A 12,221-nucleotide genomic window follows, 5' to 3' on the forward strand; every position below is an offset into this window, starting at 1 on the left:
GCTTAAAAAAAATCAGGCTTTGGGACCTAAGATAGCGAACTCCTGGATAAATTATATTAATAAACATGTTTAATTCTTTTTCTCCTGCTATATAACAGTCGTGGTAAATCAGGGAAGCCCTCTGTGCCCAGGTCTTCACCTCTGAAATAAGAACAATGATACCTACTTGCATAAAGCTGTTGTGGAAATTAATTAAATGATACATGTGATGTACTAACCATCAATTCATATCAATGCTGAGGGGGAAGAAAGCAATTCATGGCAGGTGCAACCATAAGGTCTGCATCAGTTGTAGGGAATTTTTGAAAAACAAACTTCAATTGGTTGTAATCATGTACCAGTAGTTCTGGAAAACATGAAAGATGCAATATGTAGCCCTACCAGGGTGAACTCTTACCATTACCTCTCCGTTGGTGAGGTACATCTCCACTGGTTCAGGCTACAAAGTGCTCTTGACACTTAAAGAGTTTATACAAAAGATGGGGGGGGGAAGAAAATGCAAATGATGTAGTATAGCAATTGGTTTTTTCAAGTGTAACTTGTGTTCTCAATTTTCATCTCATGGCTACTAGAATAACTGAGAAATTCATCTGACTCAAGCATAATCCCATAAAATGACACGTATTTTCTTTCAATGATATCACAGAAGGGCATGTCGTTGAGTAATCAAATTCAGTTCACTGGAGTGATCTTACCGCTACTGATGAACAGATCTATGAGCTGCTCCTTGGAGAAACCAGCATCCACTTCTGCTCTTACTATTTCACAAGCAAATCCTGCAGCCATTTGTCTATGCTGTGGTCAGAAAACAGAGGACTTAGTTCTACATGATTTCTAGTTTGCAAAGGAAAGGAGATGGTCTGAAAGCAATAAATACCTTCATGCAGAGTGCAAGCTGATATGCTATGTAGTCTTGCAAGCTTCCTTCTGGGCCATGGAAAATGACATTATGATATTGCTCGACCTGTTGGCAAACCAAGAAGAGACTTCAGGCAAAGATACTATGTTTTCAAGAGAAAAAAGTTGTACACTAGGGTGGAATTATCTTCTAATTGTTCCCAGATTTCCAAAAGATCAAAAAACAGAATATGAGAGATTAGCTTTATGCATTAGGTGTTTGAAGTCTTTCATTTAGTATGAAACATGAGAAAATCATTCTTACGGAGAACTGATACATTATAACCATACACACAGTGATTCCAGTTCTTTTCCATAGGAGGTTCAGCATGGTAGCTGTATTTTGTCTCTTCCAGATGCTTTTTACTTTTATTTCCCAGTGCCTACTTTGTTTTGTAATTGTTGTGATGGCAGTGCGTTTCATCGAAGAAATTTTGAAAAGTACGAAGAAGTAAAAAGAAGTAGAATACAAGTCCCTGGTAGTGTAACATCCAGAAACAACCACTGTCAATACTGTTTCTTTACAGTTCTTACTTTGCATAGTGGACAGGTTGATGTCTGATAGGTGAGACTATTTTGTTCCAGGAAGTATCTTTGTGTATAGATAAAGGATATTTTGACAAATTCAAAACTCTTGGATCAATTTTACATATTATTCCACCCTAGAATCCAGTGTTTCAAGAAATCTAGGAGGAGGGCTGGGAAGGTGGCTCACTGGTAAGAGCACTCATCTTGCATGCATGAGGTCCTGGGTTCGATTCCTTAGCAACACATAAGCAAAAAGAATAAAGCCGGAAGTGGCACTGTGGCTCAAGTGGTAGAGCACTATCCTTGAGCTGAAGAGCTGAGGAACAGTGCCCAGGCTCAGAGTTCAGGCACCATGACCGGACCCCTTCCCCCCCCCCCAAAAAAAAAAAAAGAAAAGAAAGAAAGAAATCTAGGTGGAGACGGGTCACTTTGTAAAAGGAATCTTCCTGTCTGGATGTCTTTAGGAAATTTTCAACCTTAATGTTGTTTAGGGATATAGTGTGTGAGAACATGTAGAGTCATAGCTTGCTCTTCAATAGAAAGCCAATTATTATCATTTAACATGGCAGAAACAACAGTGTCTATAGCAAGATGGAAAGAGGAGGGAAGCTTCCCATTTCTGTCACTCCAGGGCTGAGCCTCCATTCCCAGCACACAAACTCAGTAGCAACTTTCTTTTGGAAAGGTCTTGCAGAGAAAGACCCTGACATGTACAGTTCCAACCTAACAAGTACAGCCGATTACACTGAGTTGCCTGGACTTAGATATGAAGCATGGAAAGATCCATTCTCTAAATGAAATGGATAATAAAAAACCATGTTTGTGTGTCTTTGTACTGCTGTTGCTGTACTGTGCTTGGAGGAAGTTGTCCTATTGAGATCCAGGACAAGGAGGTATGTACTTCTTTGAAAATACATTAAATTTGTAAATACATTGCTGGGTCCATCCATGCAAGAAGGGAAAGATTCTGGGATATACAATGAAAGCTTGAGGAAAAGCAGTTGGTAGGAAGAACTCCTTTACTTGGAGACTTTTATGTATTGAACTTTGGCCGCTAAGACCTAAACATAAATGTAGGAACTATAGGAAGCCAGAAGAAAGCCATGTTTGACCAGCAGGTATCCAACTGTGAGACAAGAAGGGAAATATCTTTAAAGAGGCTTTTTGGTTATAATCTTAGAACTAGCTTTTTAGGCTCTAAGAGCCTAAAAGCTACTGTTTTTTTTCTCTCTGAAATAAAGTACTATTCTATGACTTACATGCCTTCAATAAAAGACTAACTGCTCAAGGAATGTCAGTGTACTAAAAGTCACAAGAAAAACTCTCAATAATGTGGTACTAGGGGCTCTTTTCTGAGGTACTAGTGGTTCTAAAGGTAACAGAAACATTTTCTTGCCAAGAGAAGAACTTGATTCTTTTTTTTTCTCTGCTATTGTGAGGTTTTGACAGTTTTCAAAAGAACTTTATAGTGGGAAATTGCGCATTAGCTATTGATAGCCAGGTGCAAATTTAAAACAAAAACTCTCAAGCTATCCAAATTAATCCCAATTGCTGTGAATTACTGGGTAGCAATTTTAGCACAATGAAACAGGATACAGATTTTCAGGATTTACTGAATATGCTACCCCTGAGATTTTTCAACCATCATTGCAATTGAATCTCGTTTCATTTCTGAAAACAAGAGTGCTCTGTTTATTACAGCGATTCTATCAAACAGCCCACACTTCCATGAAATCACATAACAGCCAGAGTCCCAACTTCACAGATAAGTTGCCTTTGATTTCAACATCTTATTTGTTCTCAGAAAACACAAGAGAGAAAACATTTAATTTACAATTTGATTGCAAAGGCCATTCACTAGCAGAAAAGTCCTTTGTTGTGTCCATCTCTCTCTCTTTTATTTTTTGCCATCGTGGGGAGTGAACTCTGGGCCTGGGTGCTGTCCCTCAGCTCTTCAGGTCAAGGCTAGCGCACTACCACTAAAACCACAGTACCACTTCTGGCTTTTTTCAGCTTATGTGATGCTGAGGAATCGAACCCAGGGCCTTATGAATGCAAGGCAAGCGCTTTAGCACTGAGCTAACTTCCCAACCCTGTTGTCTCCATCTCTTAATGTTCTTTGTGGACTATGTCAGAATATAAATACATTAGGGAATTACATAGGCAAAGAGAAAAACAAATGCATAGATTTACCATGACATATATTCTAATGTACATACTCCATTAGTGATTTCTTTGTTTTATCTATTACTAACTTTTAATTTTTATTCAATTGCATCACACAAAGAATTGCTTGAATTATATTTCTCTGTTGCATTAATGCTCCATACTTCCACCAGAGGGCACAAAAGATAGAAGCAGGCAGATTTCTGAAGTGTGGTTGGAAAGGTTTTAATTGTATTTGAAGGAAGTCTATTCTTTAAAATAAAATAAAAAAGTTCAACTTTGAAAGTTTTCTAGTTACCAGAATTACCTACTCTGTAAGTGTGACATTTTTGCTTATTAGTGAAGGGACACTGGCCTTGTTAGCACAATTGGTTCCAATCCCTTTTATTCTGTCTTCACAGCCTATTCAGGAAGCCCATCACATGTCAATTAGAGCTTTGTGAGGCATAGGGATTCTGGAAACAAGTGACCTCAACAATGGACCATCCACCCTTTCCTTTTTATCCTCCACAATGCTTCTCTGCAGAACAGAGCTTAGTAGAGGGGCTGTGGTCTCCACTACTGCCCATGTGGCAGTTTGTAATGTGTTTGGGGGTTTCTAGAATTTTAAAGAAATAAATCTCAACTTTGTTTGGTGTGCCACTTGTCATGGGAAAGCTTCCACTCCCCTGAGACAGTTTTCGGCCAGATTGTGCTGAGATACTAAATTCAAAAGATGATGAAAGATAAAGGCTCTACTGAGTCTATAAAAATTGGGGTAGCTGTCAGTCATGTATTTTATAGTTAGAAATTATATTCCAACTCTTCTGACACTTTTAAAGGACTTGTATTTATCATTTTAGAGCCATAGTGGCAGTTACTGTCAATTCAGTCACATAAAGTTCATCCAAATAATATCTATTGTTTGCAGTAGTCTCAACAATTACTCTCAGCAATTGTATTTTTTGTTCAGAATTTGAGTGTTAATATCACTATACATTATTTGATGAGACAGCAAAAAATAACAAGACATCTGTAATAACTGAAATGAAAAAAGACTTCTAATGGAATGTGTTCATTAGCATGTATGAATGATCAAGAATTTTAAACATCTAGCATTTGGAATTTAAAAAAAAAAACCTCGAGTTTTTCATGTTAGAGTTTTAATCATTTCCTGAGGTCTCCATGGACTACATATAAAGGAGAAAAGAGAATTCAAAAGAAATTTACGATTCATACAAGGAGTTATGGAAAATATAAAAGCCAGTATCAGTTCAAAGAAAGATCCTCATGAAGAGATGGAATGCTATAGGTCAATGGCCAAAAATACCCAAGTATGACAGTACATATCTCTACTTAAGGCTTTCAGTATAGATGGGATAGGCATGCCCAACATGCTAGCTTATCAAATAATATAGGATCTTGCTAAATTTTTGGCTAAGTTAGCTTTGATCTAAGATCTTCCCCATCACTACTTCCCACTTAGCTGAAATTACAGGTATGAGCCTCCTAGGTTTTAAAAGTCCTTTGTGTATAATCACTAAGTTGAGAATCGAACAAAAAAACAGTGTTAATTTATTTTGATCATTGGTAATGAAACCAGTGATCAAATAATCAGGATGGACATGTATTAAGGATATCTGATATATGCTACATACAACACAACTACTTGCATTATTTAAGAATTCACTGAAGATTTCATTTTAGGTTCACCAGTGGATGCTGATGTTGAGGTTTGTTTTTTCTTTTGTGACAGATTTTTCTTGTTGTTCTTTAGGGCAGGGATTCACTTTGCAATGTGCAGTTTTGATACTGTTGTCTGCTCTAATCATCTATTAAATAAAAATTACAGAGGTCATGTTTGGGGACCAGGCTCCTGAATTGGGCCTGAAAAACCAGATGACAACTCAAACTGAGGTCACCTACACTAAAATTCTACTTTGTTAAACCAAAACTAAGCTATCTGATCTCATGAGAAATCAAGAGATGACAGCCAAGTTTCCCAAATGGGGCACTTTCAGTCAGCATGATAAAAGTGCCCTCTGTTTAATCCTTATAGAAAAGTATCCTGACCTTAAACGACCAGTTATTCTTCTATAGTCTCCTTGTCCTGCCTTACAGAGAAAACAACCCATTCACTTCTAGTCCTTGTTTTTGTTTTCTTCAGCCCTACTTTGCCTATAGAACCAACTCTCCCACACTGCTCACTAGTGCATGTATTCTACTTAATGGAATGAAATATTATAATATACAGTCACTATCTTTAAAATTGTTATAATTTTGTTGACAATGTCATCATTTAACCAATAAATGCAAAGCCATTAAGCCAGAATCTTGCTTGGCATATAGTGTTGGGCAGGGGAAAGAAAGAAAAGGAAGCTTGGCTCTCATATTCATGAAAATCAGTTGGTCACACCTTCAACCTTCACATAAGCAAAGGAATGAGCTATTTCCTTCAGGTATACTTCGGTGCTTAGAGGAAAGAGGAACAAATAGCAAAGAAAAAAAATAAATGGAGGAAATATCAGACTGTGAAGACCACCACCTCCTAGAGGGGATACTTTGGAAACTATACAGGCTACCAAGGCTGCTTGTACAAAAGGCCAGTCCAACTTTGAGGTCAACTAGATCAATGGAATGGCTCAGAATAGTTCTTTTCATCAAGAATGAACACAAAAACATCGATTCACTCTTCAACAACTTGTATAAAGAGTCATAGTTCAACTCATTTTTTAAAGCTGTCTAAACAGTCAGCAAAATCAACTGTTCAGTTATGTTATACCATTAGTGCTTTCCTTGTGCGCCTTACGCCTGCAGCAACTGAGACGTCTGGGAGCAGGAAGAGGCAGGGAGATGGACTGCTCCAGGGTCTCAGTTCTACCTCTGCTTCATTCTTCTCAGTACCATTTGATCATTTTATAAAGCTCATACACAAAAGCACAGTATCTCGAGTACCCACATAACTCTTGCTTCTTCACTTACTAAGTGTGTGGCTTTGAGTAAGTCATGTTGCTTCTCTCTACTTTAGTTTCCTCATTAAAAAAAAGTGGATGAAATTAACTACCTCATAGGGATGTTTTGAAAACAAACAAAAAACAAGACACATAACTGCTTGGAATGTAGGAAATATTTATTGCATGCAAAGTGTTCATTGATCCCTTTTGCACCTAGAATTTGCTATTTTCTTTTCATAATTATATTATCCTTCTCCCCATTAGTGTGTTAGTAGGGTACATGGTTGCCCAACAAATGGGTGTGTTTGTAATGCTCTGGATTTGTCCAAATTCTAGTCCAAGGGAGATGAGCTGGATAGACAAATACATAATATCCCTGGAAGAAGGGGGCTTGCCCTTCAGGCTCTCTTGTCTCAGGCTAGGGACTGGGTGTGGGAAAAAGGACTCCTGACCGAATGATGTAAACTACATCCTGAGAATAGCGAAGCAGAGAAGGAACTGAGACCCTGGAGCAGTCCACCTCCCTGCCTCTTCCCGTTCCCCAGACCTCTCAGTTGCTGCCGGCTTATAGCATGCAAGAAAAGCAAACTTTGTTCTGTGTAAGCTCTAACTACTTTGGTTTTATAAAAATGGAGATATTTTAACCAATGTCAGTCAGCATATTAAATTATGTAAGTTCACAGTAAGACATCTTGGTACGTACAGATCATCACTTCCTATATTGATGATCATTTATTTGATGTAAATCCTTGTTAAAGTAGGACAAGTTGCTCACTCCCAAATCAGTAATTATGTTATGCTGATCTCTGGGTATAGGCAACAAATTCCTGGAGCAGAACACAATTCTAGCCTTAAATGATGGCAGAGAAGGGACTGGAAAAAACAATTGTCAGGGCAAGGATGAACAGGGACGGGAGGTGAAGGTCTCTTGGCAGTGCCAACTTACCAGCCTGAGGTAGTTCTGCAGCATCTGGAGAGGAATCATGGATGCATATGTCACACTACTAAGGCAGCCTTCTTGGGGACCTAAAAGAAAGAAATTCACAGAAGAAAAGTTGGCTCTTCTTTGTTTAATATCCACAATCAAAGCACAACAGAACCTGAGAGAGAGAGACAGAAGGGGAAAGACGTGGTGGGGGTGCTACCTCCTCCTTTTCCTGGGAACCCTCGGGCAGAGGTAGGTTGCCCAAGATCCTCCTCTTCCTGAAGGGTCAGGAAACCAGATAAAAACCTGATGAAATAACCCTGAAACAGACCAACTTGGGGTAAGGAAATCTGTGACCCAACCAAAAGGGCTATAATAAAGGGACCCTTGAGGCTGGGCTTACCAATTACTGGGTGCCTTACTTCTGTCTGTACTCTAACCCATGCCCTTGCGAGTGGACAGTACTTCAAACAGCATAAGGTGGCCCTCCCAGCCAGGAGTCCTGGTTGTCATTTGTACCAACCCACCAGTAGCTAAGTGGCTTCCTTCAGTTTCCCAGACATCTTACTCTTATTTTCAAATTAACTTTTCCTCTGCTCCCACTTCTTCTGCCTTATAACTCTTTATTTTATAGAGGGAAAGAATTCAAACCTATGATAAAAGGAAAAAAGTATTTTTTGGTGAATTTCTGTGGACAGTGCTGACATTTGGCCACGAAGCATCAGGGTAGCTTTGCCTCTGTGAAAATACTGCTGTACTTGTACTGTACCCTAGCAATCACAGCTAGGGCCTCCAGATTTCAGCCCCAACTCTGTGGTTGGTGTCTGCTGATAGCTGGGTTCAATATCTTATTGTTTGCAAGCCAGAGTTATTATAGATAGTCCAGGTCCTCAGAAAGATTTAGCCCTGGCCAATATTAACATACAAGTCTATGGTCTCCCTTGAGGCCTCCAGCTCACCTCAACCACAGCCATTCCCTCAATATCACTGAAAATGAAGGACTTTTCTATGTTGGATTCTCTACATTTGTTTTTAAATTGCAGTAAGTACATTTCAAACACCAAAAGAAAACTTTTAGTTGAGACTAATTTTTTAAAGTCCATCCTCAAGTATGGAAAATCCATGAAGTCAGTAGTGCTTTAGAAATCAGGTTATAAAACTAGACATACATATTCACCTCACTCATAGCGAAACCTAAGGTCAGAGAGTTGATCTGAGCCTCAATTTCACATAGAAAATAAAAAACAGAAAACATATCTTATTCAGTTGCTATGAGGACTAAGTGAGTTTCTATTTGTGCAAAGCTATAAATATAAACACAATTTTAAATAGTAAGTGCTTACTGAGTTTTAGCCTGTACCATGATGCTAAACATACACTGTACTTGACAGTAACAAAAGACATCTTTCTTTTAATAGTGTCTCTCACTCTGCCCTCAACATGTCAGTTTGGCCTCGGGTTGTTTCTAATGAAGAATGTAAAGAGAATGGAACCCATAAGCAGGGTAGCCATCTCTGACAGGTGTCAGAGACATGGCGTCTGTGTTTAGCTCCCTGAAATCAAAGGTTTCAGAAAACATCTAGTTACTCCACAATGGAGTCACCATGTGTGTGGCTAGAAGACAAAGACCTGGGGTTTAGGAAGTGGAAAATACTTGGCTCTTCACCTAAGTAAAGAACACCATTACCTGACAGAAGTACGGTGACCTGTTCCACTTTTGCTTTCCTCACAAAGTCCCATGGAGACTGGCTGAAGCTCTGACCAGCTGACCATGGCACATTTCCTAGTTCAAAAAAAGATGAAGTAAAATGTTAGGCACAAATTAAAGCTTGGCTTTTTTTGCAAAAACATAAGCTCTTTTCCTGTGAGGACTCTCAGGACTCCACAGTCTGTATCATTATGGAACCCATAAAGGGTCACACAAGGGTTTAAACTCCCTACAGAAATTTTTGTTGGAAGTCAAAAGGTTTGAAGTCTCAAAACCATTCCATGATTCTTCGAATGCCTGTTTCATGAAGTCCGAACACTTTGGTACTCAAAGCCTTTATGATCTAATCTCTGTGGCTCTTTCTAGCCAATTTTAGATTCCAGGCAGGAAGGGTATAATCCAGGAGCTAAGAATCATGCAAGCATCCTCACAGTTTGTTTGAGACAGCATCTCACTAGATGGCCCAGGCTGGCCTAAAGCTTGTTGTGTATAGTACAGGCTGGCCTGGAACTCATGTGCCTCTTGCCAAAGCTTGGTGCATGTGAGCAGGTAGCAGACCCATCTGAGAACCATGATTTCCACTGTGTGAAAAAGAAAACCATGTATCTGGTAATCATTTATGAATTATTTTTCTAATTTTATTTTTAAAATAACGTAACAGTCCATAATGATACTTTTAATAATATACCAAAGGCCCATAAAAGTATAGTTACTCTTAAAACTATTGCAGGGGTGTGTGTGTGTGTGTGTGTGTGTGTGTGTGTGTGTGTGTGTGTGTGTGTGTGTGTGTGTGTGTGTGTGTGTGTGTGTGTGTGTGTGTGTGTGTGTGTGTGTGTGTGTGTGTGTGTGTGTGTGTGTGTGTGTGTGTGTGTGTGTGTGTGTGTGTGTGTGTGTGTGTGTGTGTGTGTGTGTGTGTGTGTGTGTATTAGAGACAGACAGACAGGATAAAAGACCTTGTGATAGAAGCTGATAATTCTGAAAGCTTGCCTTTTCCTCATGCTTTTCCTTTCCAACATGGGGCTATTGAAAGTGCATAAGCTTTCCTATCAGAAAATGACTTTATTCCTGACTGCTCTGAGCATTAGCTATCTAACTAAGCAAATCCTTTAATATCTATCTAGAAGCTTGGGTAAGGACTGTTCATAAATCACCCAGCAGTACAGACCTAGCAAAGAAGGTGCCTCATAGATCTTAGTTCTCCTGTCCAAGAGGGAAAACACTTACAGAACATTTATTTGTTCAGTAGGCAAATCATATCTTCCTAAATTCTGTTCAATCTGTTTTTATGCTAACAAGTAGAAACCAACAGTTTTCACTCTGACCCATCCTATGTGGGAACTTTGGATACATCTTCATTAAAGCATGTCTTCCAGCTCCCCTTCATCAGGACCCTCACCTTGGAGGTAAGGTGAAAATGAACTGCAGGACCCCTGGCTCAGCCTGAAGACAGATTTGGAGCTGTGTTCACAATTTGTGCATTAGCAAGCAGCTGTGTGTGTGGATCATTTTTTGCATTTATTGAGAATAGCAAGTGTAATCACAAAGCCTCATCAAAGGCTTTCAGGCTCTTTATTATTTGAGGCATAAAAGCATTTTTATACTAACAGGCTGCATTATGTAATGGCTACATTGTGAGTACTCAGCTGCCACATGTGAGCTTTGAATGTGCTTAATCCATAAACTACGTTATGAAGCCCACAAACAGAAATGAACTCAGACACCAAACACTCTCTTCATTATAGGATGGTGGATACCTAGAGTGATGGATCGTATGCTGCTTGCACCGAGGCCAATGCTGGAGTCAGTGGTGTTATTAAGTGTCACGTCTTCCAGACTCCACCATCCATCAGCAGAGATTGCTTGGAAATGATTTGTCAGAGCTTGACTCACTGCTTTTGAAAAATCATCCCATGATGTCTGTTTGCGGATATTTAAAGCACATACGGTGTTCTCGCATTCCAAGTCATCTGAGCCACCGTTGCCTGGTGGGATCTCACCCACGGAAATCCTTAAGGGTATTTTAAGAGCATCTGTTAAAGAAATAAAAGAAATAGAAGTTTAAAAAGATTTGGTAGGGAAAAATATCCCCCAGCAGAGTTATTATATAAACAAATTTGAATATTTTAAAAATAAAACAAAGGGTTCACATGGTGGTGTATGCCTGTAATCTCAATTCTTCAGAGGCTGAAACAGAGTCTGCTCAGGGTCCATATAATGAGACCCTCTCTGTCTTAAAACCACCAAATAAACAAACAAATAAATATATGTATATATTTTTCTTTATAAATAACATCAAGTTGAATCTTCTTATAGTGGAGTAAACTTCGCTCTCCCAATTTCTTCTCAGTTTTTTAAGGGCATATTATATGAACTCTTTCTTTCCTTGTATCTTTTAGTCTTTTTAATTTCATTGACTCCTTTCACTAAGTCATTAAAAAGAAACTTCTGAGAAAACTAGCGCCCTTCCTTAACTAAATTTTCTATATTCTTTTTACGTTTATAGACAATGTCATGAGCAAGTCAGTTCTCACTAATATGGGTCAGTAAGCTCTGAATCCCTCTCAGAGGCTCCACTGTGGCAGCAACACCCCATGTACTTCTAATTCTTGTGAAGTGAATCGTAAGTTTATTAAGAATTTTTTAGTGTTTGGCCACAAATCTTCTCTGCCCATTGAACTCATTACTATAATTAGTGAACTTAATAAAATTTCATAACATCAACTTGATAATAAAAATTCAAAACATTATGGCTAGGATAGTCTTAGCATAGGATTACAAAGAGCTCAATAGCATAGGACCATATAAAATGATGCTAATCAAAATGAACTCCAAGAAATTGAAACAAGAAGTTTTTTTTTACTGTATTGTTATCCGTTATTTATTTTCTTTCCTTTTTTGATGCTTTGGTTTATTCCCTGCTGTTATTATTTTTGATTTCTGTGCCCTTTTGTCTTGTATCTATTTATCTAATTTGGAGAAGAGTAGGAGAATCATAGAAACATTGGGACAAAGGGTGAATCAAGGCAACAGTGATACTCACTAGAAAATATGTTGGAATTTTACT

General features: G+C 38.6%; 1 protein-coding gene across 2 annotated transcripts in view; it reads right to left on the reverse strand.

Annotated features, from left to right (window-relative positions):
- Nucleotides 1–12,221, reverse strand: part of Cttnbp2 (cortactin binding protein 2) — a 121,713-nt gene that overhangs the window by 20,126 nt on the left and 89,366 nt on the right. For both annotated transcript variants that reach the window (XM_069996627.1, XM_069996628.1), the window contains exons 10-14: nucleotides 10,912–11,187; nucleotides 9,137–9,232; nucleotides 7,471–7,550; nucleotides 878–964; nucleotides 696–795 (exon numbers count right to left, since the gene is read on the reverse strand). In XM_069996627.1, coding sequence (XP_069852728.1) covers nucleotides 696–795; nucleotides 878–964; nucleotides 7,471–7,550; nucleotides 9,137–9,232; nucleotides 10,912–11,187 — 639 coding nt within the window. The remainder of the gene's footprint in view (nucleotides 1–695; nucleotides 796–877; nucleotides 965–7,470; nucleotides 7,551–9,136; nucleotides 9,233–10,911; nucleotides 11,188–12,221) is intronic.

The sequence above is a fragment of the Dipodomys merriami genome, unplaced genomic scaffold, assembly GCF_024711535.1.
Source record: "Dipodomys merriami isolate MVZ:Mamm:240054 unplaced genomic scaffold, mDipMer1.0.p SCAF_5, whole genome shotgun sequence".
Lineage (NCBI taxonomy): Eukaryota > Metazoa > Chordata > Mammalia > Rodentia > Heteromyidae > Dipodomys > Dipodomys merriami.